The sequence below is a fragment of the Paramormyrops kingsleyae genome, chromosome 2 (genome assembly GCF_048594095.1).
Source record: "Paramormyrops kingsleyae isolate MSU_618 chromosome 2, PKINGS_0.4, whole genome shotgun sequence".
NCBI lineage: Eukaryota > Metazoa > Chordata > Actinopteri > Osteoglossiformes > Mormyridae > Paramormyrops > Paramormyrops kingsleyae.
This window is the reverse complement of record NC_132798.1, coordinates 17,741,754-17,767,623: the sequence shown is the minus strand read 5'-3', so window position 1 is coordinate 17,767,623 and position 25,870 is coordinate 17,741,754. Positions and strand designations below refer to the sequence as shown.

Sequence of the window (25,870 nt, the reverse complement as noted above, 5' to 3'; positions counted from 1 at the left end):
CCAGTTTGCAGGAACACTTGTGACATTGGAGATGGACTATGGAAACAAGCTAAAGGTACAAAGACCGACGAGAATGGGATTCGAACCCACGCGTGCAGAGCACAATGGATTAGCAGTCCATCGCCTTAACCACTCGGCCATCTCGTCACATGCAAAGGAAATGAGCACACCTTATTTGTCACACAGTAGTGTCACACTAAAAGTACAGCAAAAGCAGCGAGCCAAAATGGCCAGAAGTGATAGGTCGGTAATTCATGCACAGATGAAGCTGTCTGTCCTAGGCATGTCGTGGATGACCACACGATAAGGAAGACAATCGATTATTGCAAACTTCATGCTCCCAAAATCAGAAATGGCAAATTGCCGTCCGGAATCAAAGTAGATAACTGCATGTGAAGCGCATTCACCAATAGTACTTTACTAATAGCAGAGGCGATACTATCAAGTCATGGACACTGCAGACGAAGCTGTTGAAATGATGCTGATTAGTGCCAATCAAACGGTTACCAGCTTCAGAAATTTCACCCATGAACACTTGAGTAAGGATGTTAACCTCAATTGAGTCGTTCATCTTCCGTGAGTTCTTACCCTAATTCACAGTTGCAGTGAGCCAGGATTAAATTACAGGAAGCATCTTGCAAGACTATGGACACTTTCTGCCGATTGACAATGAAGTACTCCCAGGGTTCAGTCAGCACTTCTGGTAGTCACAAGCTTCCAGTTTGCAGGAACACTTGTGACATTGGAGATGGACTATGGAAACAAGCTAAAGGTACAAAGACCGACGAGAATGGGATTCGAACCCACGCGTGCAGAGCACAATGGATTAGCAATCCATCGCCTTAACCACTCGGCCATCTCATCACATGTAGAACAAACAAATCCATTGAGTAGTTGATCTTCCGAGAGTTCTTACCCTAATTGACAGCTGCAGTGAGCCAGGATTAAATTACAGGAAGCATCTTGCAAGACCATGGACACTTTCTGCCGATTGACAATGAAGTTCTCCCAGGGTTCAGTCAGCACTTCTGGTAGTCACAAGCTTCCAGTTTGCAGGAACACTTGTGACATTGGAGATGGACTATGGAAACAAGCTAAAGGTACAAAGACCGACGAGAATGGGATTCGAACCCACGCGTGCAGAGCACAATGGATTAGCAGTCCATCGCCTTAACCACTCGGCCATCTCGTCACATGCAAAGGAAATGAGCACACCTTATTTGTCACACAGTAGTGTCACACTAAAAGTACAGCAAAAGCAGCGAGCCAAAATGGCCAGAAGTGATAGGTCGGTAATTCATGCACAGATGAAGCTGTCTGTCCTAGGCATGTCGTGGATGACCACACGATAAGGAAGACAATCGATTATTGCAAACTTCATCCTCCCAAAATCAGAAATGGCAAACTGCCGTCCGGAATCAAAGTAGATAACTGCATGTGAAGCGCATTCACCAATAGTACTTTACTAATAGCAGAGGCGATACTATCAAGTCATGGACACTGCAAACGAAGCTGTTGAAATGATGCTGATTAGTGCCAATCAAACGGTTACCAGCTTCAGAAATTTCACCCATGAACACTTGAGTAAGGATGTTAACCTCAATTGAGTAGTTCATCTTCCGTGAGTTTTTACCCTAATTCACAGTTGCAGTGAGCCAGGATTAAATTACAGGAAGCATCTTGCAAGACTATGGACATTTTCTGCCGATTGACAATGAAGTACTCCCAGGGTTCAGTCAGCACTTCTGGTAGTCACAAGCTTCCAGTTTGCAGGAACACTTGTGACATTGAAGATGGACTATGGAAACAAGCTAAAGGTACAATGACCGACGAGAATGGGATTCGAACCCACGGGTGCAGAGCCCAATGGATTAGCAGTCCATCACCTTAACCACTCGGCCATCTCGTCACATGCAAAGGAAATGAGCACACCTTATTTGTCACACAGTAGTGTCACACTAAAAGTACAGCAAAAGCAGCGAGCAAAAATGGCTCGTGGATGACCACACGATAAGGAAGACAATCGATTATTGCAAACTTCATCCTCCCAAAATCAGAAATGGCAAACTGCCGTCCGGAATCAAAGTAGATAACTGCATGTGAAGCGCATTCACCAATAGTACTTTACTAATAGCAGAGGCGATACTATCAAGTCATGGACACTGCAAACGAAGCTGTTGAAATGATGCTGATTAGTGCCAATCAAACGGTTACCAGCTTCAGAAATTTCACCCATGAACACTTGAGTAAGGATGTTAACCTCAATTGAGTAGTTCATCTTCCGTGAGTTTTTACCCTAATTCACAGTTGCAGTGAGCCAGGATTAAATTACAGGAAGCATCTTGCAAGACTATGGACATTTTCTGCCGATTGACAATGAAGTACTCCCAGGGTTCAGTCAGCACTTCTGGTAGTCACAAGCTTCCAGTTTGCAGGAACACTTGTGACATTGAAGATGGACTATGGAAACAAGCTAAAGGTACAAAGACCGACGAGAATGGGATTCGAACCCACGGGTGCAGAGCCCAATGGATTAGCAGTCCATCACCTTAACCACTCGGCCATCTCGTCACATGCAAAGGAAATGAGCACACCTTATTTGTCACACAGTAGTGTCACACTAAAAGTACAGCAAAAGCAGCGAGCAAAAATGGCTCGTGGATGACCACACGATAAGGAAGACAATCGATTATTGCATACTTCATCCTTCTGGTAGTCACAAGCTTCCAGTTTGCAGGAACACTTGTGACATTGAAGATGGACTATGGAAACAAGCTAAAGGTACAAAGACCGACGAGAATGGGATTCGAACCCACGCGTGCAGAGCCCAATGGATTAGCAGTCCATCGCCTTAACCACTCGGCCATCTCGTCACATGCAAAGGAAATGAGCACACCTTATTTGTCACACAGTAGTGTCACATTAAAAGTACAGCAAAAGCAGCGAGCCAAAATGGCCAGAAGTGATAGGTCGGTAATTCATGCACAGATGAAGCTTTCTGTCCTAGGCATGTCGTGGATGACCACACGATAAGGAAGACAATGGATTATTGCAAACTTCATCCTCCCAAAATCAGAAATGGCAAATTGCCGTCCGGAATCAAAGTAGATAACTGCATGTGAAGCGCATTCACCAATAGTACTTTACTAATAGCAGAGGCGATACTATCAAGTCATGGACACTGCAGACGAAGCTGTTGAAATGATGCTGATTAGTGCCAATCAAACGGTTACCAGCTTCAGAAATTTCACCCATGAACACTTGAGTAAGGATGTTAACCTCAATTGAGTCGTTCATCTTCCGTGAGTTCTTACCCTAATTCACAGTTGCAGTGAGCCAGGATTAAATTACAGGAAGCATCTTGCAAGACCATGGACACTTTCTGCCGATTGACAATGAAGTACTCCCAGGGTTCAGTCAGCACTTCTGGTAGTCACAAGCTTCCAGTTTGCAGGAACACTTGTGACATTGGAGATGGACTATGGAAACAAGCTAAAGGTACAAAGACCGACGAGAATGGGATTCGAACCCACGCGTGCAGAGCACAATGGATTAGCAGTCCATCGCCTTAACCACTCGGCCATCTCGTCACATGCAAAGGAAATGAGCACACCTTATTTGTCACACAGTAGTGTCACACTAAAAGTACAGCAAAAGCAGCGAGCCAAAATGGCCAGAAGTGATAGGTCGGTAATTCATGCACAGATGAAGCTGTCTGTCCTAGGCATGTCGTGGATGACCACACGATAAGGAAGACAATCGATTATTGCAAACTTCATCCTCCCAAAATCAGAAATGGCAAATTGCCGTCCGGAATCAAAGTAGATAACTGCATGTGAAGCGCATTCACCAATAGTACTTTACTAATAGCAGAGGCGATACTATCAAGTCATGGACACTGCAGACGAAGCTGTTGAAATGATGCTGATTAGTGCCAATCAAACGGTTACCAGCTTCAGAAATTTCACCCATGAACACTTGAGTAAGGATGTTAACCTCAATTGAGTCGTTCATCTTCCGTGAGTTCTTACCCTAATTCACAGTTGCAGTGAGCCAGGATTAAATTACAGGAAGCATCTTGCAAGACTATGGACACTTTCTGCCGATTGACAATGAAGTTCTCCCAGGGTTCAGTCAGCACTTCTGGTAGTCACAAGCTTCCAGTTTGCAGGAACACTTGTGACATTGGAGATGGACTATGGAAACAAGCTAAAGGTACAAAGACCGACGAGAATGGGATTCGAACCCACGCGTGCAGAGCACAATGGATTAGCAACCCATCGCCTTAACCACTCGGCCATCTCATCACATGTAGAACAAACAAATCCATTGAGTAGTTGATCTTCCGAGAGTTCTTACCCTAATTGACAGCTGCAGTGAGCCAGGATTAAATTACAGGAAGCATCTTGCAAGACCATGGACACTTTCTGCCGATTGACAATGAAGTTCTCCCAGGGTTCAGTCAGCACTTCTGGTAGTCACAAGCTTCCAGTTTGCAGGAACACTTGTGACATTGGAGATGGACTATGGAAACAAGCTAAAGGTACAAAGACCGACGAGAATGGGATTCGAACCCACGCGTGCAGAGCACAATGGATTAGCAGTCCATCGCCTTAACCACTCGGCCATCTCGTCACATGCAAAGGAAATGAGCACACCTTATTTGTCACACAGTAGTGTCACACTAAAAGTACAGCAAAAGCAGCGAGCCAAAATGGCCAGAAGTGATAGGTCGGTAATTCATGCACAGATGAAGCTGTCTGTCCTAGGCATATCGTGGATGACCACACGATAAGGAAGACAATCGATTATTGCAAACTTCATCCTCCCAAAATCAGAAATGGCAAACTGCCGTCCGGAATCAAAGTAGATAACTGCATGTGAAGCGCATTCACCAATAGTACTTTACTAATAGCAGAGGCGATACTATCAAGTCATGGACACTGCAAACGAAGCTGTTGAAATGATGCTGATTAGTGCCAATCAAACGGTTACCAGCTTCAGAAATTTCACCCATGAACACTTGAGTAAGGATGTTAACCTCAATTGAGTAGTTCATCTTCCGTGAGTTTTTACCCTAATTCACAGTTGCAGTGAGCCAGGATTAAATTACAGGAAGCATCTTGCAAGACTATGGACATTTTCTGCCGATTGACAATGAAGTACTCCCAGGGTTCAGTCAGCACTTCTGGTAGTCACAAGCTTCCAGTTTGCAGGAACACTTGTGACATTGAAGATGGACTATGGAAACAAGCTAAAGGTACAAAGACCGACGAGAATGGGATTCAAACCCACGGGTGCAGAGCCCAATGGATTAGCAGTCCATCACCTTAACCACTCGGCCATCTCGTCACATGCAAAGGGAATGAGCACACCTTATTTGTCACACAGTAGTGTCACACTAAAAGTACAGCAAAAGCAGCGAGCAAAAATGGCTCGTGGATGACCACACGATAAGGAAGACAATCGATTATTGCATACTTCATCCTTCTGGTAGTCACAAGCTTCCAGTTTGCAGGAACACTTGTGACATTGAAGATGGACTATGGAAACAAGCTAAAGGTACAAAGACCGACGAGAATGGGATTCGAACCCACGCGTGCAAAGCCCAATGGATTAGCAGTCCATCGCCTTAACCACTCGGCCATCTCGTCACATGCAAAGGAAATGAGCACACCTTATTTGTCACACAGTAGTGTCACACTAAAAGTACAGCAAAAGCAGCGAGCAAAAATGGCTCGTGGATGACCACACGATAAGGAAGACAATCGATTATTGCATACTTCATCCTCCCAAAATCAGAAATGGCAAATTGCCGTCCGGAATCAAAGTAGATAACTGCATGTGAAGCGCATTCACCAATAGTACTTTACTAATAGCAGAGGCGATACTATCAAGTCATGGACACTGCAGACGAAGCTGTTGAAATGATGCTGATTAGTGCCAATCAAACGGTTACCAGCTTCAGAAATTTCACCCATGAACACTTGAGTAAGGATGTTAACCTCAATTGAGTCGTTCATCTTCCGTGAGTTCTTACCCTAATTCACAGTTGCAGTGAGCCAGGATTAAATTACAGGAAGCATCTTGCAAGACCATGGACACTTTCTGCCGATTGACAATGAAGTACTCCCAGGGTTCAGTCAGCACTTCTGGTAGTCACAAGCTTCCAGTTTGCAGGAACACTTGTGACATTGGAGATGGACTATGGAAACAAGCTAAAGGTACAAAGACCGACGAGAATGGGATTCGAACCCACGCGTGCAGAGCACAATGGATTAGCAGTCCATCGCCTTAACCACTCGGCCATCTCGTCACATGCAAAGGAAATGAGCGCACCTTATTTGTCACACAGTAGTGTCACACTAAAAGTACAGCAAAAGCAGCGAGCCAAAATGGCCAGAAGTGATAGGTCGGTAATTCATGCACAGATGAAGCTGTCTGTCCTAGGCATGTCGTGGATGACCACACGATAAGGAAGACAATGGATTATTGCAAACTTCATCCTCCCAAAATCAGAAATGGCAAATTGCCGTCCGGAATCAAAGTAGATAACTGCATGTGAAGCGCATTCACCAATAGTACTTTACTAATAGCAGAGGCGATACTATCAAGTCATGGACACTGCAGACGAAGCTGTTGAAATGATGCTGATTAGTGCCAATCAAACGGTTACCAGCTTCAGAAATTTCACCCATGAACACTTGATTAAGGATGTTAACCTCAATTGAGTCGTTCATCTTCCGAGAGTTCTTACCCTAATTGACAGCTGCAGTGAGCCAGGATTAAATTACAGGAAGCATCTTGCAAGACCATGGACACTTTCTGCCGATTGACAATGAAGTTCTCCCAGGGTTCAGTCAGCACTTCTGGTAGTCACAAGCTTCCAGTTTGCAGGAACACTTGTGACATTGGAGATGGACTATGGAAACAAGCTAAAGGTACAAAGACCGACGAGAATGGGATTCGAACCCACGCGTGCAGAGCACAATGGATTAGCAGTCCATCGCCTTAACCACTCGGCCATCTCGTCACATGCAAAGGAAATGAGCACACCTTATTTGTCACACAGTAGTGTCACACTAAAAGTACAGCAAAAGCAGCGAGCCAAAATGGCCAGAAGTGATAGGTCGGTAATTCATGCACAGATGAAGCTGTCTGTCCTAGGCATGTCGTGGATGACCACACGATAAGGAAGACAATCGATTATTGCAAACTTCATCCTCCCAAAATCAGAAATGGCAAACTGCCGTCCGGAATCAAAGTAGATAACTGCATGTGAAGCGCATTCACCAATAGTACTTTACTAATAGCAGAGGCGATACTATCAAGTCATGGACACTGCAAACGAAGCTGTTGAAATGATGCTGATTAGTGCCAATCAAACGGTTACCAGCTTCAGAAATTTCACCCATGAACACTTGAGTAAGGATGTTAACCTCAATTGAGTAGTTCATCTTCCGTGAGTTTTTACCCTAATTCACAGTTGCAGTGAGCCAGGATTAAATTACAGGAAGCATCTTGCAAGACTATGGACATTTTCTGCCGATTGACAATGAAGTACTCCCAGGGTTCAGTCAGCACTTCTGGTAGTCACAAGCTTCCAGTTTGCAGGAACACTTGTGACATTGAAGATGGACTATGGAAACAAGCTAAAGGTACAAAGACCGACGAGAATGGGATTCAAACCCACGGGTGCAGAGCCCAATGGATTAGCAGTCCATCACCTTAACCACTCGGCCATCTCGTCACATGCAAAGGAAATGAGCACACCTTATTTGTCACACAGTAGTGTCACACTAAAAGTACAGCAAAAGCAGCGAGCAAAAATGGCTCGTGGATGACCACACGATAAGGAAGACAATCGATTATTGCATACTTCATCCTTCTGGTAGTCACAAGCTTCCAGTTTGCAGGAACACTTGTGACATTGAAGATGGACTATGGAAACAAGCTAAAGGTACAAAGACCGACGAGAATGGGATTCGAACCCACGCGTGTAGAGCCCAATGGATTAGCAGTCCATCGCCTTAACCACTCGGCCATCTCGTCACATGCAAAGGAAATGAGCACACCTTATTTGTCACACAGTAGTGTCACACTAAAAGTACAGCAAAAGCAGCGAGCCAAAATGGCCAGAAGTGATAGGTCGGTAATTCATGCACAGATGAAGCTGTCTGTCCTAGGCATGTCGTGGATGACCACACGATAAGGAAGACAATCGATTATTGCAAACTTCATCCTCCCAAAATCAGAAATGGCAAATTGCCGTCCGGAATCAAAGTAGATAACTGCATGTGAAGCGCATTCACCAATAGTACTTTACTAATAGCAGAGGCGATACTATCAAGTCATGGACACTGCAAACGAAGCTGTTGAAATGATGCTGATTAGTGCCAATCAAACGGTTACCAGCTTCAGAAATTTCACCCATGAACACTTGAGTAAGGATGTTAACCTCAATTGAGTCGTTCATCTTCCGTGAGTTTTTACCCTAATTCACAGTTGCAGTGAGCCAGGATTAAATTACAGGAAGCATCTTGCAAGACTATGGACATTTTCTGCCGATTGACAATGAAGTACTCCCAGGGTTCAGTCAGCACTTCTGGTAGTCACAAGCTTCCAGTTTGCAGGAACACTTGTGACATTGGAGATGGACTATGGAAACAAGCTAAAGGTACAAAGACCGACGAGAATGGGATTCGAACCCACGCGTGCAGAGCACAATGGATTAGCAGTCCATCGCCTTAACCACTCGGCCATCTCGTCACATGCAAAGGAAATGAGCACACCTTATTTGTCACACAGTAGTGTCACACTAAAAGTACAGCAAAAGCAGCGAGCCAAAATGGCCAGAAGTGATAGGTCGGTAATTCATGCACAGATGAAGCTGTCTGTCCTAGGCATGTCGTGGATGACCACACGATAAGGAAGACAATCGATTATTGCAAACTTCATCCTCCCAAAATCAGAAATGGCAAATTGCCGTCCGGAATCAAAGTAGATAACTGCATGTGAAGCGCATTCACCAATAGTACTTTACTAATAGCAGAGGCGATACTATCAAGTCATGGACACTGCAGACGAAGCTGTTGAAATGATGCTGATTAGTGCCAATCAAACGGTTACCAGCTTCAGAAATTTCACCCATGAACACTTGAGTAAGGATGTTAACCTCAATTGAGTCGTTCATCTTCCGTGAGTTCTTACCCTAATTCACAGTTGCAGTGAGCCAGGATTAAATTACAGGAAGCATCTTGCAAGACTATGGACACTTTCTGCCGATTGACAATGAAGTTCTCCCAGGGTTCAGTCAGCACTTCTGGTAGTCACAAGCTTCCAGTTTGCAGGAACACTTGTGACATTGGAGATGGACTATGGAAACAAGCTAAAGGTACAAAGACCGACGAGAATGGGATTCGAACCCACGCGTGCAGAGCACAATGGATTAGCAGTCCATCGCCTTAACCACTCGGCCATCTCATCACATGTAGAACAAACAAATCCATTGAGTAGTTGATCTTCCGAGAGTTCTTACCCTAATTGACAGCTGCAGTGAGCCAGGATTAAATTACAGGAAGCATCTTGCAAGACCATGGACACTTTCTGCCGATTGACAATGAAGTTCTCCCAGGGTTCAGTCAGCACTTCTGGTAGTCACAAGCTTCCAGTTTGCAGGAACACTTGTGACATTGGAGATGGACTATGGAAACAAGCTAAAGGTACAAAGACCGACGAGAATGGGATTCGAACCCACGCGTGCAGAGCACAATGGATTAGCAGTCCATCGCCTTAACCACTCGGCCATCTCGTCACATGCAAAGGAAATGAGCACACCTTATTTGTCACACAGTAGTGTCACACTAAAAGTACAGCAAAAGCAGCGAGCCAAAATGGCCAGAAGTGATAGGTCGGTAATTCATGCACAGATGAAGCTGTCTGTCCTAGGCATGTCGTGGATGACCACACGATAAGGAAGACAATCGATTATTGCAAACTTCATCCTCCCAAAATCAGAAATGGCAAATTGCCGTCCGGAATCAAAGTAGATAACTGCATGTGAAGCGCATTCACCAATAGTACTTTATTAATAGCAGAGACAATACTATCAAGTCATGGACACTGCAGACAAAGCTGTTGAAATGATGCTGATTAGTGCCAATCAAACGGTTACCAGCTTCAGAAATTTCACCCATGAATACTTGAGTAAGGATGTTAACCTCAATTGAGTCGTTCATCTTCCGTGAGTTCTTACCCTAATTCACAGTTGCAGTGAGCCAGGATTAAATTACAGGAAGCATCTTGCAAGACTATGGACACTTTCTGCCGATTGACAATGAAGTACTTCCAGGGTTCAGTCAGCACTTCTGGTAGTCACAAGCTTCCAGTTTGCAGGAACACTTGTGACATTGGAGATGGACTATGGAAACAAGCTAAAGGTACAAAGACCGACGAGAATGGGATTCGAACCCACGCATGCAGAGCACAATGGATTAGCAGTCCATCGCCTTAACCACTCGGCCATCTCGTCACATGCAAAGGAAATGAGCACACCTTATTTGTCACACAGTAGTGTCACACTAAAAGTACAGCAAAAGCAGCGAGCCAAAATGGCCAGAAGTGATAGGTCAGTAATTCATGCACAGATGAAGCTGTCTGTCCTAGGCATGTCGTGGATGACCACACGATAAGGAAGACAATCGATTATTGCAAACTTCATCCTCCCAAAATCAGAAATGGCAAATTGCCGTCCGGAATCAAAGTAGATAACTGCATGTGAAGCGCATTCACCAATAGTACTTTACTAATAGCAGAGGCGATACTATCAAGCCATGGACACTGCAGACGAAGCTGTTGAAATGATGCTGATTAGTGCCAATCAAATGGTTACCAGCTTCAGAAATTTCACCCATGAACACTTGATTAAGGATGTTAACCTCAATTGAGTCGTTCATCTTCCGAGAGTTCTTACCCTAATTGACAGCTGCAGTGAGCCAGGATTAAATTACAGGAAGCATCTTGCAAGACTATGGACACTTTCTGCCGATTGACAATGAAGTACTCCCAGGGTTCAGTCAGCACTTCTGGTAGTCACAAGCTTCCAGTTTGCAGGAACACTTGTGACATTGGAGATGGACTATGGAAACAAGCTAAAGGTACAAAGACCGACGAGAATGGGATTCGAACCCACGCGTGCAGAGCACAATGGATTAGCAGTCCATCGCCTTAACCACTCGGCCATCTCGTCACATGCAAAGGAAATGAGCACACCTTATTTGTCACACAGTAGTGTCACACTAAAAGTACAGCAAAAGCAGCGAGCCAAAATGGCCAGAAGTGATAGGTCGGTAATTCATGCACAGATGAAGCTGTCTGTCCTAGGCATGTCGTGGATGACCACACGATAAGGAAGACAATCGATTATTGCATACTTCATCCTCCCAAAATCAGAAATGGCAAATTGCCGTCCGGAATCAAAGTAGATAACTGCATGTGATGCGCATTCACCAATAGTACTTTACTAATAGCAGAGGCGATACTATCAAGTCATGGACACTGCAGACGAAGCTGTTGAAATGATGCTGATTAGTGCCAATCAAACGGTTACCAGCTTCAGAAATTTCACCCATGAACACTTGAGTAAGGATGTTAACCTCAATTGAGTCGTTCATCTTCCGTGAGTTCTTACCCTAATTCACAGTTGCAGTGAGCCAGGATTAAATTACAGGAAGCATCTTGCAAGACCATGGACACTTTCTGCCGATTGACAATGAAGTACTCCCAGGGTTCAGTCAGCACTTCTGGTAGTCACAAGCTTCCAGTTTGCAGGAACACTTGTGACATTGGAGATGGACTATGGAAACAAGCTAAAGGTACAAAGACCGACGAGAATGGGATTCGAACCCACGCGTGCAGAGCACAATGGATTAGCAGTCCATCGCCTTAATCACTCGGCCATCTCGTCACATGCAAAGGAAATGAGCGCACCTTATTTGTCACACAGTAGTGTCACACTAAAAGTACAGCAAAAGCAGCGAGCCAAAATGGCCAGAAGTGATAGGTCGGTAATTCATGCACAGATGAAGCTGTCTGTCCTAGGCATGTCGTGGATGACCACACGATAAGGAAGACAATCGATTATTGCATACTTCATCCTCCCAAAATCAGAAATGGCAAATTGCCGTCCGGAATCAAAGTAGATAACTGCATGTGAAGCGCATTCACCAATAGTACTTTACTAATAGCAGAGGCGATACTATCAAGTCATGGACACTGCAGACGAAGCTGTTGAAATGATGCTGATTAGTGCCAATCAAACGGTTACCAGCTTCAGAAATTTCACCCATGAACACTTGAGTAAGGATGTTAACCTCAATTGAGACGTTCATCTTCCGTGAGTTCTTACCCTAATTCACAGTTGCAGTGAGCCAGGATTAAATTACAGGAAGCATCTTGCAAGACCATGGACACTTTCTGCCGATTGACAATGAAGTACTCCCAGGGTTCAGTCAGCACTTCTGGTAGTCACAAGCTTCCAGTTTGCAGGAACACTTGTGACATTGGAGATGGACTATGGAAACAAGCTAAAGGTACAAAGACCGACGAGAATGGGATTCGAACCCACGCGTGCAGAGCACAATGGATTAGCAGTCCATCGCCTTAACCACTCGGCCATCTCGTCACATGCAAAGGAAATGAGCACACCTTATTTGTCACACAGTAGTGTCACACTAAAAGTACAGCAAAAGCAGCGAGCCAAAATGGCCAGAAGTGATAGGTCGGTAATTCATGCACAGATGAAGCTGTCTGTCCTAGGCATGTCGTGGATGACCACACGATAAGGAAGACAATCGATTATTGCAAACTTCATCATCCCAAAATCAGAAATGGCAAATTGCCGTCCGGAATCAAAGTAGATAACTGCATGTGAAGCGCATTCACCAATAGTACTTTACTAATAGCAGAGGCGATACTATCAAGTCATGGACACTGCAGACGAAGCTGTTGAAATGATGCTGATTAGTGCCAATCAAACGGTTACCAGCTTCAGAAATTTCACCCATGAACACTTGAGTAAGGATGTTAACCTCAATTGAGTCGTTCATCTTCCGTGAGTTCTTACCCTAATTCACAGTTGCAGTGAGCCAGGATTAAATTACAGGAAGCATCTTGCAAGACTATGGACACTTTCTGCCGATTGACAATGAAGTTCTCCCAGGGTTCAGTCAGCACTTCTGGTAGTCACAAGCTTCCAGTTTGCAGGAACCCTTGTGACATTGGAGATGGACTATGGAAACAAGCTAAAGGTACAAAGACCGACGAGAATGGGATTCGAACCCACGCGTGCAGAGCACAATGGATTAGCAGTCCATCGCCTTAACCACTCGGCCATCTCGTCACATGCAAAGGAAATGAGCACACCTTATTTGTCACACAGTAGTGTCACACTAAAAGTACAGCAAAAGCAGCGAGTCAAAATGGCCAGAAGTGATAGGTCGGTAATTCATGCACAGATGAAGCTGTCTGTCCTAGGCATGTCGTGGATGACCACACGATAAGGAAGACAATCGATTATTGCATACTTCATCCTCCCAAAATCAGAAATGGCAAATTGCCGTCCGGAATCAAAGTAGATAACTGCATGTGAAGCGCATTCACCAATAGTACTTTACTAATAGCAGAGGCGATACTATCAAGTCATGGACACTGCAGACGAAGCTGTTGAAATGATGCTGATTAGTGCCAATCAAACGGTTACCAGCTTCAGAAATTTCACCCATGAACACTTGAGTAAGGATGTTAACCTCAATTGAGTCGTTCATCTTCCGTGAGTTCTTACCCTAATTCACAGTTGCAGTGAGCCAGGATTAAATTACAGGAAGCACCTTGTAAGACTATGGACACTTTCTGCCGATTGACAATGAAGTACTCCCAGGGTTCAGTCAGCACTTCTGGTAGTCACAAGCTTCCAGTTTGCAGGAACACTTGTGACATTGGAGAAAGACTACGGAAACAAGCTAAAGGTACAAAGACCGACGAGAATGGGATTCGAACCCACGCGTGCAGAGCACAATGGATTAGCAATCCATCGCCTTAACCACTCGGCCATCTCATCACATGTAGAACAAACAAATCCATTGAGTAGTTGATCTTCCGAGAGTTCTTACCCTAATTGACAGCTGCAGTGAGCCAGGATTAAATTACAGGAAGCATCTTGCAAGACTATGGACACTTCCTGCCGATTGACAATGAAGTACTCCCAGGGTTCAGTCAGCACTTCTGGTAGTCACAAGCTTCCAGTTTGCAGGAACACTTGTGACATTGGAGATGGACTATGGAAACAAGCTAAAGGTACAAAGACCGACGAGAATGGGATTCGAACCCATGCGTGCAGAGCACAATGGATTAGCAGTCCATCGCCTTAACCACTCGGCCATCTCGTCACATGCAAAGGAAATGAGCACACCTTATTTGTCACACAGTAGTGTCACACTAAAAGTACAGCAAAAGCAGCGAGCCAAAATGGCCAGAAGTGATAGGTCGGTAATTCATGCACAGATGAAGCTGTCTGTCCTAGGCATGTCGTGGATGACCACACGATAAGGAAGACAATCGATTATTGCATACTTCATCCTCCCAAAATCAGAAATGGCAAATTGCCGTCCGGAATCAAAGTAGATAACTGCATGTGAAGCGCATTCACCAATAGTACTTTACTAATAGCAGAGGCGATACTATCAAGTCATGGACACTGCAAACGAAGCTGTTGAAATGATGCTGATTAGTGCCAATCAAACGGTTACCAGCTTCAGAAATTTCACCCATGAACACTTGAGTAAGGATGTTAACCTCAATTGAGTCGTTCATCTTCCGTGAGTTTTTACCCTAATTCACAGTGGCAGTGAGCCAGGATTAAATTACAGGAAGCATCTTGCAAGACTATGGACATTTTCTGCCGATTGACAATGAAGTACTCCCAGGGTTCAGTCAGCACTTCTGGTAGTCACAAGCTTCCAGTTTGCAGGAACACTTGTGACATTGGAGATGGACTATGGAAACAAGCTAAAGGTACAAAGACCGACGAGAATGGGATTCGAACCCACGCGTGCAGAGCACAATGGATTAGCAGTCCATCGCCTTAACCACTCGGCCATCTCGTCACATGCAAAGGAAATGAGCACACCTTATTTGTCACACAGTAGTGTCACACTAAAAGTACAGCAAAAGCAGCGAGCCAAAATGGCCAGAAGTGATAGGTCGGTAATTCATGCACAGATGAAGCTGTCTGTCCTAGGCATGTCGTGGATGACCACACGATAAGGAAGACAATCGATTATTGCATACTTCATCCTCCCAAAATCAGAAATGGCAAATTGCCGTCCGGAATCAAAGTAGATAACTGCATGTGAAGCGCATTCACCAATAGTACTTTACTAATAGCAGAGGCGATACTATCAAGTCATGGACACTGCAGACGAAGCTGTTGAAATGATGCTGATTAGTGCCAATCAAACGGTTACCAGCTTCAGAAATTTCACCCATGAACACTTGAGTAAGGATGTTAACCTCAATTGAGTCGTTCATCTTCCGTGAGTTCTTACCCTAATTCACAGTTGCAGTGAGCCAGGATTAAATTACAGGAAGCACCTTGTAAGACTATGGACACTTTCTGCCGATTGACAATGAAGTACTCCCAGGGTTCAGTCAGCACTTCTGGTAGTCACAAGCTTCCAGTTTGCAGGAACACTTGTGACATTGGAGAAAGACTACGGAAACAAGCTAAAGGTACAAAGACCGACGAGATTCGAACCCACGCGTGCAGAGCACAATGGATTAGCAATCCATCGCCTTAACCACTCGGCCATCTCATCACATGTAGAACAAACAAATCCATTGAGTAGTTGATCTTCCGAGAGTTCTTACCCTAATTGACAGCTGCAGTGAGCAAGGATTAAATTACAGGAAGCATCTTCCAAGACCATGGACACTTTCTGCCGATTGACAATGAAGTACTCTCAGGGTTCAGTCAGCACTTCTGGTAGTCACAAGCTTCCAGTTTTTTCCATTTTTCTAGGAAAGCCAGCCTCATCAAGGAAAAAAGGTGACGTCATAAGGACTGAGGAGAACGGGATTCGAGCCCTTTCATGTAGAAGATAACGGAGACATTATTCAAGATCCTAGTTGATATTAAACATACAGTGAAATGGCAGGTAGAGGCTATACAGTAAATGCAGATAACGAAACTAGTATGAAGTTTTTTACAATTAAATATGTCCATTGTAGGTTAGTCACAAAGAAGCTCATGCCTGGGAATAATATCGGTTATTAGAAACGTTCCCCTCTTTTAGTCGGAAATAGGTAATAACCTTAAATGAAACAAGCTAATTTAATCTGAAAATCATTGTTAAATGTTAATTTAATAATTACATAGTTAGCCCTTGCCCTTTTTCGTGTTTCTTTGCAAGGTACCAGGTTAATTCATTTGGGACTGATTCAGGTCGTAGTCATTATAACAATGACCAGAACAGAAGACGGATTTCTCATTACCTTACCATATTAAAACTATCACAAAAAATAGATTCTCTAATGGTTGATCTAGTTTGCTACAATTTGGTCATTTTTTCCCCCATTATTTCTCAAAAACTCCTGTCTTCCAGAAGCTGTCTGCTTAACTGTAACTGGCTCATTCAGTGTTTTTAGTCCCTTTCGCTCTGTGATTGGTAGACTCCTGTGACACGCACACAACAATGCCTACGGCGTTGAAGGCATGGTTTGTTGTCATGGAGACGATATTAAACATTAAAGGTTTCAATCCAGCATTTAAGTGGAGACCTGCTACGGAACCGAGATGTGTGTGCACGCCTGAAGTCAACATTGTTTTCTTTTGTCGAGAAACCAAAGAATTCCGTTAATGGTGCATAGCGTGAGAGAAGCAGTAAAAGGGCAGGATTATTACAGTCACCCACCTGGAGATGTGCAGTGTTGTTCTTAGCTTTCCAGCTGTAGAAATCCTTGTGAGTTTATTTAAATCCAATCCCACTACGCTACCCTTATAATGGCCTGGATTGCAGCTCATTATAGCTATTAAGCATAAAGTAACCCATTGATGAAACACTTTGATAAGATGCAGTTTATTTTTTTTAACATTTACACAGTATCACGCACATCCGGAAATACTTGTTTGAATTATCCCATTATATCCATAAGTAAAAACTGTTAAGACAGGCCTTAAGTGCGATTCAACCAACAGAAACCGTTTGCAATCTTAAAAGTGGAAACTAATTTCAGTAGCCACTTTAGTAAAAAAAAAAAAAAAAAAAAAAAACATTTCGTTTAAGACAAGACACATCCAGGATAAATTTCAAACAAGATATTACTCTTGTCCTAAAACAGGTATTATTCTTGAAGTTAGTCCAATCTTCTGCTAAGGAATTACACAGAGCTCCTATAACCAGAACGAGGCAGTTTAATCCAGAATGGCATATTCAGGCAGGGATCCCAGTTCTTTACAAGCTGCTGTTTTGCATTAATTCAGACTAGAAAGCAGAAAGTTGTTCAGTTTTCCTTTTATCCTGCTCCACTGAACAAAAACGATCTTGCGCGTATCATTCCTGTCAGATCCCGTTTCTGTCACATTCCAGGTCATTCTCCTGCCTTCCCCATTTTATACTCCTGACCATCATCAGCGATTTCGCCACAGTCCCACCCAAACATATAAAAAAAAAAAACAGTCTGAGCAAAAATCTGCTCGCATAAAGCCCACCAGGGGACTGGCATGCCTAGTGCACATAAACATATTTTCATTCATTACGCTCTGAGAAGGGACCTCTTTGAAAATGCAAGCAGCAAACAAGACCAAGTGCACTAGTAAAAATCCTAACTGCATAGTAAAAATAAAAAAAAGAGTTGTCAGTTTGTGCACAGCTGGGAATCCAAGTACAACTGCTGATTAAACTGAGGGCTCAGATCTTATTCAATTGCCGATATTGAGCACGAAAAACAAATGAACATTGGCTGTGACCAAATTAAAAGTGATATAGTTTATGTTGAGCACCAAGAACGCTAGAATGTTTTGGGAAAGGTGACAGTATTGTTGCAGGTTCTGTTTCCAGTCTTGGCAAAACAGCAGCGTGGCTGCTTATACTACATGTATTCTTTGCGCTGAAGCCATCTACTGTTAGGGCTTTACTAACAGAAGGTAGCTAGCAGCCATGACCTGGACTGCCTGACTGTTTTGGTGCATTTTTTGAGCGAAATTATATAAATGTCCTGCGGATTGGCTCCTGCCACCTCCAGCAACGTGGGGGGATCACGTCCTCCTGCTGTGCCGCTGGGCGGCTTCCTCCACGCGTCGGTACCAACGTTCCACCTTGGTGTTTTCCATCATGTCGTCAAAGGCCTGAAGACCCTCCATTACACGGAGGACACCGTACACAGCCTGTAGAAGGCAGAGAAGGCACACGACGTGTAAGGGGAGAGAAACATGACCACTTTGCCAGTTACTTAAAGATTTAAAGGTCAAGTCATGTTGGGGAGTGAACACTGGTACAGTGCACCAACCACACAACGAAACACATCAGGATCCCGGTTGGCGACCCCCCAGGCCAACGCACGGTCCAGTCCCACCCTACAGAAATGGCTGTCTATCTGCCGCAGCAAGGTGTTACATGTGCGACCCAGGTCTTCTCTCAGGTCTCTGGATAGCGTCCATGTTTCACAGTCATACCACAAAACAGGGTGCAGTACAACTCAAGACTTGGACATTCGTCCTCTTATAAAAAAAGAGACTAAAAAAACTAGGGAAAAAAAACATTACAGTCAGATCAGAGGCAAAGATTCCATACCAGGTCTGCAAGGTTGGGCTTCTCCCCGCCCATGAAAGGCCTCTTCTTGCCAATGGCCGACATCCAGTCGTCCACAGCAGCGTAAAGGTCTTGTCGCACGTCATCCTGCAGATTGTGCCTGAGGACAGAATGAAGGAAGTCTCAAGAGTGAGTGACACACGGACAGAAAGATGCCAAGGAGACATATTTCAGGGCTCATACTGGCACTGAAAACATCCCTAAGAAGGTAAATCAACACGTGCCTTATCAATGTGTCACAATAATGGTTTTAAAATAATTCATAATTGTTTTAGTGCTTTGGTCTTCGAGGTTAATACAAAAAAAAAAAAAAAAAATCTAACTTTTTTTTTTTTTTAAGAACTAGACCTTTTAAAAAAACATATTTTATACTGTTTTAAAATATATCAATCCAGATCAACCTGAACAGTTTTCTTTGAATAAAAATGTGTGTGAAACATGCTTGTAGTTCATGTAATACACATATATCCAAATAAAAATATTTATTTACTTAAATAGATTCTAGGGCTATCATTTGACCATCATGGCGACCCTTCTCCACTGAAGTGTTCACTTTCAGCTAAAACCCGCAAAGACCCACTAAGACCCGCTTCTGAGCACAGCACCCACCGTCTCTTTAGCCTCTTCGAAATGAGAAACATGGCTGCCGCCCCCAAGTACTTGGCAAAAAAACCCTCAAAGGAGCCGAATTTGCCTTCATGCACTATGTAGTCGAAGGAGGCCAGGGCTTCACGGGGAGTACGGTACACATTGGGGGAAATCAGGTGAACAAGCCAGTCATCTGCCCACTGACGCCACTTCATCTCTTCCCTAGAGAGGAGGAAATGTGCGAGAAGCTCAAAATCCAAGAAGTTTGAGCTTTAAAACACACTAAAATGCTCCAAAGTGAGTTCTGAAAATGTCCTTCTTTGGTTCACAGACAGTAACTCAACTGTGAGATGTTCTCCATTGTGACTGATCATCAAAAACAAAATCAGCAATTTAACACTGGCTGCATAAATAATTACAGCTTTAGAAATGAAATAAATGCTGACAGCTTACTTTCTGGAATCCTTCTCCAAGTACAGCTTTCCTGACTCTGCTTCAGTTAGCATCAGCCAGTACTTGTTACAGTACTCAGTCACTTCCTTGCCTTTTTCATTCTTGGACTTCAGCTCTGGGTAATAGGTGATGATTTCAGGGATTGTTTTCTCCCTGTGTGAGGACAAAGGTTTCAACAAATAGGGCAAAACGAAAATCAACATGAACTTGCTGCAGATTTTAAAAGCTAAGGCACAATTTTTACTAGAACATAGAGAAAAATACTTGAATATAAACTGGAAGAGATTAGATACATAGATAGAATAGACAGAGACAGACAGAGATTGATTGATTGATTGATTCCTGGAGAGAAACTAAAGTTGTCATAGCAGCCAGCTACATTTAAATTGCACAATAACATACAAGACAACACAATATGATTACTGAATACAATAAAGTGAAATAAAATAAAATGAATAAAATACTGAACAGGATATTGCAATACACAAGGTGCAAAGATGCAATTAGGATGTGCAACTAATCTGAGTGACAAGTCTGATATGACAAGATTACTCACGTGCTGAACAAGTAAGTCTTCAAGGCACTAATTATTACAGAAGAGTCATTCAGCTGCAGGTGAATGGAGAGATGGGCAAATAATAAACTTTGACAACATTGCATTTTTATACAGATTCAGTGTTATGACCATGAAGGTAAATGTGGTCTCTGTATAGAATTGGGCTCACCTGTGTCCCATCCACCATAAGAATGGGGACCTTTCTGTATTGCGACCATTTAATCTCTTGTCGCATAACAGGATTGACTTCCACGATTTCATAAGGAAGTCCATAGTAGTCAAGGAAGGCTCGAACTTTACTGCAGAATGGACAGGTCTTGTACTGATACAAAGTTAACTTAAGTTCCCTACGAGGAGCCTAAAATGAAGGAAAGATACACGAGGTTACGTATCTTATACATGCACAATAATGCATTGCTAAAGGAATATCGAGAATTCAACACAAACGAGAAATTGTTTATTAGTGCAACTGAATTTAAGTTAAAAGAAAATGCCAAGTCATAACTTGAGGAACACAATCAAGCAACAAACGAATGGGATGATTTCACTAGTCGCTTACATTACTATCCTGCGCTGCCAGTTGCCGCTGAAATGACAGTTTGACAGTCTGGTACAATCCGAGTCCAGCACCTAAGAAAAAAGCGCACGGCAGGATCCTGCTGCCGCCCCGCAAAGGTGCAGCAGAGAAGATGCGGGACCGGAACCCCGCGTCGCCCGTCCCGTACGATCTGCTCGGTCCTCGGAACAGCTGAACTTGGACTGAGAAATTCCCGGTCCTGCGCGTCTGGCTCGGAACTGAACACCGGCTGATCCGACCCAGCGTTCGCACGCAGGCAGCTGCCATTGTCCCGCCTCTCGCAATGTCCTTGGAAACGTATGAAGACGAAAGCAGCGACCCTCCTTAAACGAATCATTCGTGGTTGGATTTAAGGCCACTAAGCAATGAGTGCTGCCACCTACTGCACTGGGGTGTAAGATATATTACAATAATCATAGGAAAAGCTTACAGTCATACTTCTCTGGATGCACCCGATCTTAGACGTGCTTAGTCCTTAGATGGGAGACTGCTTGGGAGTACCAGGCCCTGCAGGTGGATGCGGGCTGTGCGTGGATCCGCACCGTATTTTGCTGTGATATAATCAGAAAGTGGCAGGTTATCATCCCGTGGATGACTTCGCTGTTGGGAACCTAAGCAAGACGTATAACCTTCAGTTGCCCCTGGCACCGTCTAAACCTGATTTCTTAAAAGTGTTTGTCGCTTTGGATAAATGCGTCTGCTCAATAAATGAAAATGTAAAGGCAGAAGTTTTACTAGTCTTAACATAACCGAGAATGAATTCTCTCCCATTTTGGTTTCAGATATGTAGCTCCGGAGTTCCATGTTGATGATTTTTATTGAAGTGAGAGATACTCATTAAAAGAACGTGGGCAAAAGTACATGTGGTAGAATACCACCGATAAGGTGCAATGGTTTTTCATATAGGAGGCTGTGCAGTGTTCTAATATTGTCATTTCTGCTGTTACCAAACATTCAATTTCTGCTGCTAATTGGGATCTGAAGATGAACACTTTTGTATATATACATTTTCCACATATACATATTTATGTATTTTTTTCTATATTGCATAGTTTTTTATTGTTATGTTGTATAGTCTTTTGCTAAAGGTTACAGGTTGTGCTGCATTTGCTCCTCTTGTATTGTCCATGTTGCTGCTGTAACAATGCAAATTTCCCAACTGTAGGATTAATAAAGATTATTTTATCTTAACACGACAGTGTGTCTCCTGCACATTGCCAGTTACGCCTTATAATACACAAAGCAGTGAACCGCTTTCCAGATGATGACCTGTGTCTCTGATGATCCTGCTGGCCAGCCTTCTTCAGTTGGCTAGCATAGGCTGGTCTGGGAGGTCAGCTCAGATGATTCACTCTGCAGCCTTCACCGCATGCTGGAGGTCCTTACGCCACACAGGAAAGCAGCGGGAGAGGATTCTTTCAATGGTGCTGCGGTACAAGTTGATCAGGAGCTGCTGAGGTATATGGGCCCCTCTCCACTTCCTGAGAAAGTACAGCCATTGTAGGGCCTTTACCACCAAGTGAGTGGTGTTAGAAAACAACGAAATAAAACGAAAGAATTACTTTGAATTCACAGATAATGATATTTTGTGGTTTTATTAGCACACAATAACCCAGATTCTTCTGTGCACATTTTTGTTCATTCACCATATGACCTCATGTTTATGCTCCAGCTGGTTGACATTTGGCATAAAAACAAGCATATAGTATTCAGGATCCGGGTTAGGGCACCGTTCTAATGACTGGAAGGTTGCCAGTTCCAATCCTAGGGTCTATAGAGTGATTTCACTGTTAGGTCCCTGAGCAAAGCCCCTAACCACTAATTGCTCAAGGCTCACTGTCTGACCTGCTTTCTCAATTGTATGTCACCTTGTATAAAAGTATCTGCTCAATAAATGTAACCATTTACTACTTTTTTTTGTCAAGGTCGTTTAGAATGTACAGGATCACAAACTGATAGCAGAACAATTTTGCTGAGCACACTTTGCTGGATAAACACGAATGGTCTTTTGACAACATTGTTCATTTAGACAGCAAACACACAGGAATAGGCTGGGAAACCTCAGGCTATTAGGATATGGGGCGGGACAGCTTGGACACTGCACAAAAACACATGTGAAAATAGAGGAGCATTGTAAGAGGACGAGAAAAACAAACGAAAGCGAGTAAACGTGTGCGGGAATTCGGCAATTGGAGTGGGGGTGTTGGAAGCCAAAACAAAGCACAGCATCCAAGTATATTAATTACAGTTTTTGGAATGAAGAAATAGTGGGATTAAAGGCTCCAAACTCCAAAGACCTCCCTCTGTTTCGGGGAACAGCTGCACCATTCTTACAGATCAGCATTAAAAAGTATAACAGTGATGTGCAGTACTGTGCAAAAGGCAGTCAGAAGAAATGTTTAAAGCTATTTATCTGGGTAGTAAGTGCACTTTTGCTCAGAACAAAAAACACAATTTAATATTAGAATATATGCAAATTAAGAGTAACAATTAAAATGAGTAAGAATTTCTTATGTTCTCAACAAAGTTACTGATATCTAGTTCAGTGGCAAGATGAACACCGCTTCAGCTCCTAAACCTCTCCTCAGGGGCACCCCAGCCATTCCATGAATTTATTAAATTTCACCACCAGCTCACTTAATTAAAATATAGACAATGAGATATTGATTAGCTATACGAGTTGTGCTAGTTACGTATGTGACTATGTTGTGGATGTCACTATGTTACATATGTCACTGTTACGCGTTACTAAGTCACTTATTTTGTCAATTAATACGAATACAGCATCATCTATGACCAATATATGTATAACTGAGGTTGATGTGATACTAAGCCTAGCTAAACTCAAAATAAATAAATCGTAGGGGCCTGATGGCATCTTACCTTTAGTCTTGAAAGAGATGAGGGATATTATTAGCCAACCTTTGACTTTAATATTCCAGAAATCGTTATCTGCGGGTGTGGTACCATCAGATTGGAAGCATGCTAATATAACACCCATATTCAAAAAAGGGGATAGAAGTAATCCAGCAAACTATAGGCCAATCAGTTTAACTAGCATTACTGGAAAAATAATGGAAGCTATAATTCAAGTGAAAATGGTAGATTACCTAGATGCAAATAACATTATAAAGGATAGCCAACATGGATTTAGGAGAGGTAGATCCTGCTTAACGAATCTGCTTGAGTTCTTTGAGGAAGCTACAAGTGAAATTGATCACAAAAAGGCCTATGATGTGATTTACTTAGATTTCCAGAAAGCTTTTGATGTTGTCCCCCACAAACGGCTCTTGTTAAAGCTTAAAGCTGCAGGAATTTTAGGAACTGTGGCAGCTTGGATCAAAAACTGGCTAACTGATAGGAAGCAGCGAGTAGTTATTAGAGGCACTATGTCACAGTGGGCCTCCGTTTATAGTGGGGTACCGTAGGGTTCAATTTTAGGACCACTATTGTTCCTAATTTACATTAATGATATTGACACGAATACATACAGTAAACTGGTTAAATTTGCAGACGACACTAAGGTGGGCGGGGTAGCAGATACTAATCTAGCAGCAGAGAGGCTTCAACGGGATCTGGATTTAATTAGCGATTGGGCTGATACCTGGCAGATGAAATTTAACACAGATAAATGTAAGGTAATCCATGCAGGGAGCAGAAATATACAGTACAGATATTTTATGGGTTCCACTGAAATAAAGGTAGCTGATTACGAGAAAGATCTCGGTATGTATGTTGATGCTTCCATGTCCCACTCTCGCCAATGTGGGGAAGCAATAAAAAAGGCGAACAGAATGTTGGGTTATATCTCTAGATGTGTGGAGTTTAAGTCAAGGGAGGTGATGTTACACTTATATAATTCCTTGGTAAGACCCCACCTAGAATACTGTGTGCAGGTTTGGTCACCATACCTCAAGAAGGACATTGCTGCCTTAGAAAAGGTGCAACGAAGAGCTACGAGAATGATTCCTGGTCTTAGAGGAATGTCTTACGAGGAGAGGTTAACGGAACTGAATCTGTTCAGCCTTGAGCAAAGGAGACTAAGGGGGGATATGATTCAGGTCTATAAGATTCTAACGGGTCTGGATGCCGTTCAGCCAAATGACTATTTCAATATTAGTCTAAATACTAGAACTCGTGGCCATAAGTGGAAATTAGCGGGAGAACATTTTAAAACAAATTTGAGGAAGCACTTCTTTACACAGCGTGTAGTCAGAGTATGGAATAGTCTTCCTGCTATTGTAGTGGAAGCTAAAACCATGGGTTCCTTTAAATCAGAGCTAGATAAGATTTTAACAACTCTGAGCTATTAGCTAAGTTCTCCCCAAACGAGCTTGATGGGCCGAATGGCCTCCTCTCGTTTGTAAATTTCTTATGTTCTTATGTTCTTATGTTCTTATGTTACTAAGTTACTTTTGATTAAAGTCATCTATATTAGTTATAAAGATTTCATTTGCAAAGTAACTGCAAAGAAAAAACATTCAGCAGTGTGCAAATCCTGCCACACAACTCTTACTGAGACAGCCAGGACAACGTCCAACTTTACTTGACACTTGGAGTGGAAGCATAATGAAAGGTAAATTATGTAGCTAGCAAGCAAATGTTAACAACCTGTCTCTGTATCAGAAAAATTTTAGAAACCCCTTATTTAAAGAGCAGTATACTATATGTTTCAGGACCGTAGTTAGGTTGCTTGCAAGCAAACCTTAACATTTGCCATCCAAGGCTAACGTTAGGTACAGACACTGTCGAAGCAGCCAGTGTTAACTAGCACTGTCTACCTAATTTAGTGAATTAAGGTAATATGCAGGAATGTAATGTAACATTAGATTG

The 25,870-nt window shown here is 43.1% G+C and overlaps 1 protein-coding gene and 26 non-coding genes across 27 annotated transcripts; all 27 read right to left on the bottom strand.

The window, feature by feature from the left end:
• Positions 1–65: 65 nt before the first annotated feature.
• Positions 66–147, bottom strand: trnas-gcu (transfer RNA serine (anticodon GCU)). Its single transcript has one exon. It is a non-coding gene; the product is annotated as a tRNA-Ser (tRNA).
• Positions 148–782: 635 nt separating this feature from the next.
• trnas-gcu (transfer RNA serine (anticodon GCU)) lies at positions 783–864 on the bottom strand. Its single transcript has one exon. It is a non-coding gene; the product is annotated as a tRNA-Ser (tRNA).
• A 246-nt stretch (positions 865–1,110) lies between these two features.
• Positions 1,111–1,192, bottom strand: trnas-gcu (transfer RNA serine (anticodon GCU)). The gene has a single exon. It is a non-coding gene; the product is annotated as a tRNA-Ser (tRNA).
• Positions 1,193–1,827: 635 nt separating this feature from the next.
• Positions 1,828–1,909, bottom strand: trnas-gcu (transfer RNA serine (anticodon GCU)). The gene has a single exon. It is a non-coding gene; the product is annotated as a tRNA-Ser (tRNA).
• Positions 1,910–2,489: 580 nt separating this feature from the next.
• trnas-gcu (transfer RNA serine (anticodon GCU)) lies at positions 2,490–2,571 on the bottom strand. The gene has a single exon. It is a non-coding gene; the product is annotated as a tRNA-Ser (tRNA).
• A 220-nt stretch (positions 2,572–2,791) lies between these two features.
• On the bottom strand, positions 2,792–2,873 carry trnas-gcu (transfer RNA serine (anticodon GCU)). The gene has a single exon. It is a non-coding gene; the product is annotated as a tRNA-Ser (tRNA).
• A 635-nt stretch (positions 2,874–3,508) lies between these two features.
• Positions 3,509–3,590, bottom strand: trnas-gcu (transfer RNA serine (anticodon GCU)). The gene has a single exon. It is a non-coding gene; the product is annotated as a tRNA-Ser (tRNA).
• Positions 3,591–4,225: 635 nt separating this feature from the next.
• trnas-gcu (transfer RNA serine (anticodon GCU)) lies at positions 4,226–4,307 on the bottom strand. Its single transcript has one exon. It is a non-coding gene; the product is annotated as a tRNA-Ser (tRNA).
• A 246-nt stretch (positions 4,308–4,553) lies between these two features.
• trnas-gcu (transfer RNA serine (anticodon GCU)) lies at positions 4,554–4,635 on the bottom strand. Its single transcript has one exon. It is a non-coding gene; the product is annotated as a tRNA-Ser (tRNA).
• Positions 4,636–5,270: 635 nt separating this feature from the next.
• Positions 5,271–5,352, bottom strand: trnas-gcu (transfer RNA serine (anticodon GCU)). The gene has a single exon. It is a non-coding gene; the product is annotated as a tRNA-Ser (tRNA).
• A 220-nt stretch (positions 5,353–5,572) lies between these two features.
• trnas-gcu (transfer RNA serine (anticodon GCU)) lies at positions 5,573–5,654 on the bottom strand. Its single transcript has one exon. It is a non-coding gene; the product is annotated as a tRNA-Ser (tRNA).
• Positions 5,655–6,234: 580 nt separating this feature from the next.
• trnas-gcu (transfer RNA serine (anticodon GCU)) lies at positions 6,235–6,316 on the bottom strand. The gene has a single exon. It is a non-coding gene; the product is annotated as a tRNA-Ser (tRNA).
• A 635-nt stretch (positions 6,317–6,951) lies between these two features.
• trnas-gcu (transfer RNA serine (anticodon GCU)) lies at positions 6,952–7,033 on the bottom strand. The gene has a single exon. It is a non-coding gene; the product is annotated as a tRNA-Ser (tRNA).
• Positions 7,034–7,668: 635 nt separating this feature from the next.
• Positions 7,669–7,750, bottom strand: trnas-gcu (transfer RNA serine (anticodon GCU)). The gene has a single exon. It is a non-coding gene; the product is annotated as a tRNA-Ser (tRNA).
• A 220-nt stretch (positions 7,751–7,970) lies between these two features.
• trnas-gcu (transfer RNA serine (anticodon GCU)) lies at positions 7,971–8,052 on the bottom strand. The gene has a single exon. It is a non-coding gene; the product is annotated as a tRNA-Ser (tRNA).
• Positions 8,053–8,687: 635 nt separating this feature from the next.
• On the bottom strand, positions 8,688–8,769 carry trnas-gcu (transfer RNA serine (anticodon GCU)). The gene has a single exon. It is a non-coding gene; the product is annotated as a tRNA-Ser (tRNA).
• A 635-nt stretch (positions 8,770–9,404) lies between these two features.
• Positions 9,405–9,486, bottom strand: trnas-gcu (transfer RNA serine (anticodon GCU)). The gene has a single exon. It is a non-coding gene; the product is annotated as a tRNA-Ser (tRNA).
• Positions 9,487–9,732: 246 nt separating this feature from the next.
• On the bottom strand, positions 9,733–9,814 carry trnas-gcu (transfer RNA serine (anticodon GCU)). The gene has a single exon. It is a non-coding gene; the product is annotated as a tRNA-Ser (tRNA).
• Positions 9,815–10,449: 635 nt separating this feature from the next.
• trnas-gcu (transfer RNA serine (anticodon GCU)) lies at positions 10,450–10,531 on the bottom strand. The gene has a single exon. It is a non-coding gene; the product is annotated as a tRNA-Ser (tRNA).
• Positions 10,532–11,166: 635 nt separating this feature from the next.
• trnas-gcu (transfer RNA serine (anticodon GCU)) lies at positions 11,167–11,248 on the bottom strand. Its single transcript has one exon. It is a non-coding gene; the product is annotated as a tRNA-Ser (tRNA).
• A 635-nt stretch (positions 11,249–11,883) lies between these two features.
• Positions 11,884–11,965, bottom strand: trnas-gcu (transfer RNA serine (anticodon GCU)). Its single transcript has one exon. It is a non-coding gene; the product is annotated as a tRNA-Ser (tRNA).
• A 635-nt stretch (positions 11,966–12,600) lies between these two features.
• Positions 12,601–12,682, bottom strand: trnas-gcu (transfer RNA serine (anticodon GCU)). The gene has a single exon. It is a non-coding gene; the product is annotated as a tRNA-Ser (tRNA).
• Positions 12,683–13,317: 635 nt separating this feature from the next.
• On the bottom strand, positions 13,318–13,399 carry trnas-gcu (transfer RNA serine (anticodon GCU)). Its single transcript has one exon. It is a non-coding gene; the product is annotated as a tRNA-Ser (tRNA).
• Positions 13,400–14,034: 635 nt separating this feature from the next.
• Positions 14,035–14,116, bottom strand: trnas-gcu (transfer RNA serine (anticodon GCU)). The gene has a single exon. It is a non-coding gene; the product is annotated as a tRNA-Ser (tRNA).
• Positions 14,117–14,362: 246 nt separating this feature from the next.
• trnas-gcu (transfer RNA serine (anticodon GCU)) lies at positions 14,363–14,444 on the bottom strand. Its single transcript has one exon. It is a non-coding gene; the product is annotated as a tRNA-Ser (tRNA).
• Positions 14,445–15,079: 635 nt separating this feature from the next.
• trnas-gcu (transfer RNA serine (anticodon GCU)) lies at positions 15,080–15,161 on the bottom strand. Its single transcript has one exon. It is a non-coding gene; the product is annotated as a tRNA-Ser (tRNA).
• Positions 15,162–17,116: 1,955 nt separating this feature from the next.
• ptgesl (prostaglandin E synthase 2-like) lies at positions 17,117–21,396 on the bottom strand. Its single transcript, XM_023840604.2, has 7 exons — positions 21,020–21,396; positions 20,630–20,818; positions 20,461–20,513; positions 19,905–20,057; positions 19,473–19,673; positions 18,846–18,963; positions 17,117–18,439 (listed from the first exon to the last, which is right to left on the bottom strand). The coding sequence occupies exons 1-7, from the start codon at positions 21,302–21,304 to the stop codon at positions 18,311–18,313; spliced, it is 1,128 nt and encodes a 375-aa protein (XP_023696372.2). The 5' UTR covers positions 21,305–21,396; the 3' UTR covers positions 17,117–18,310.
• Between the last annotated feature and the right edge of the window lie 4,474 nt (positions 21,397–25,870).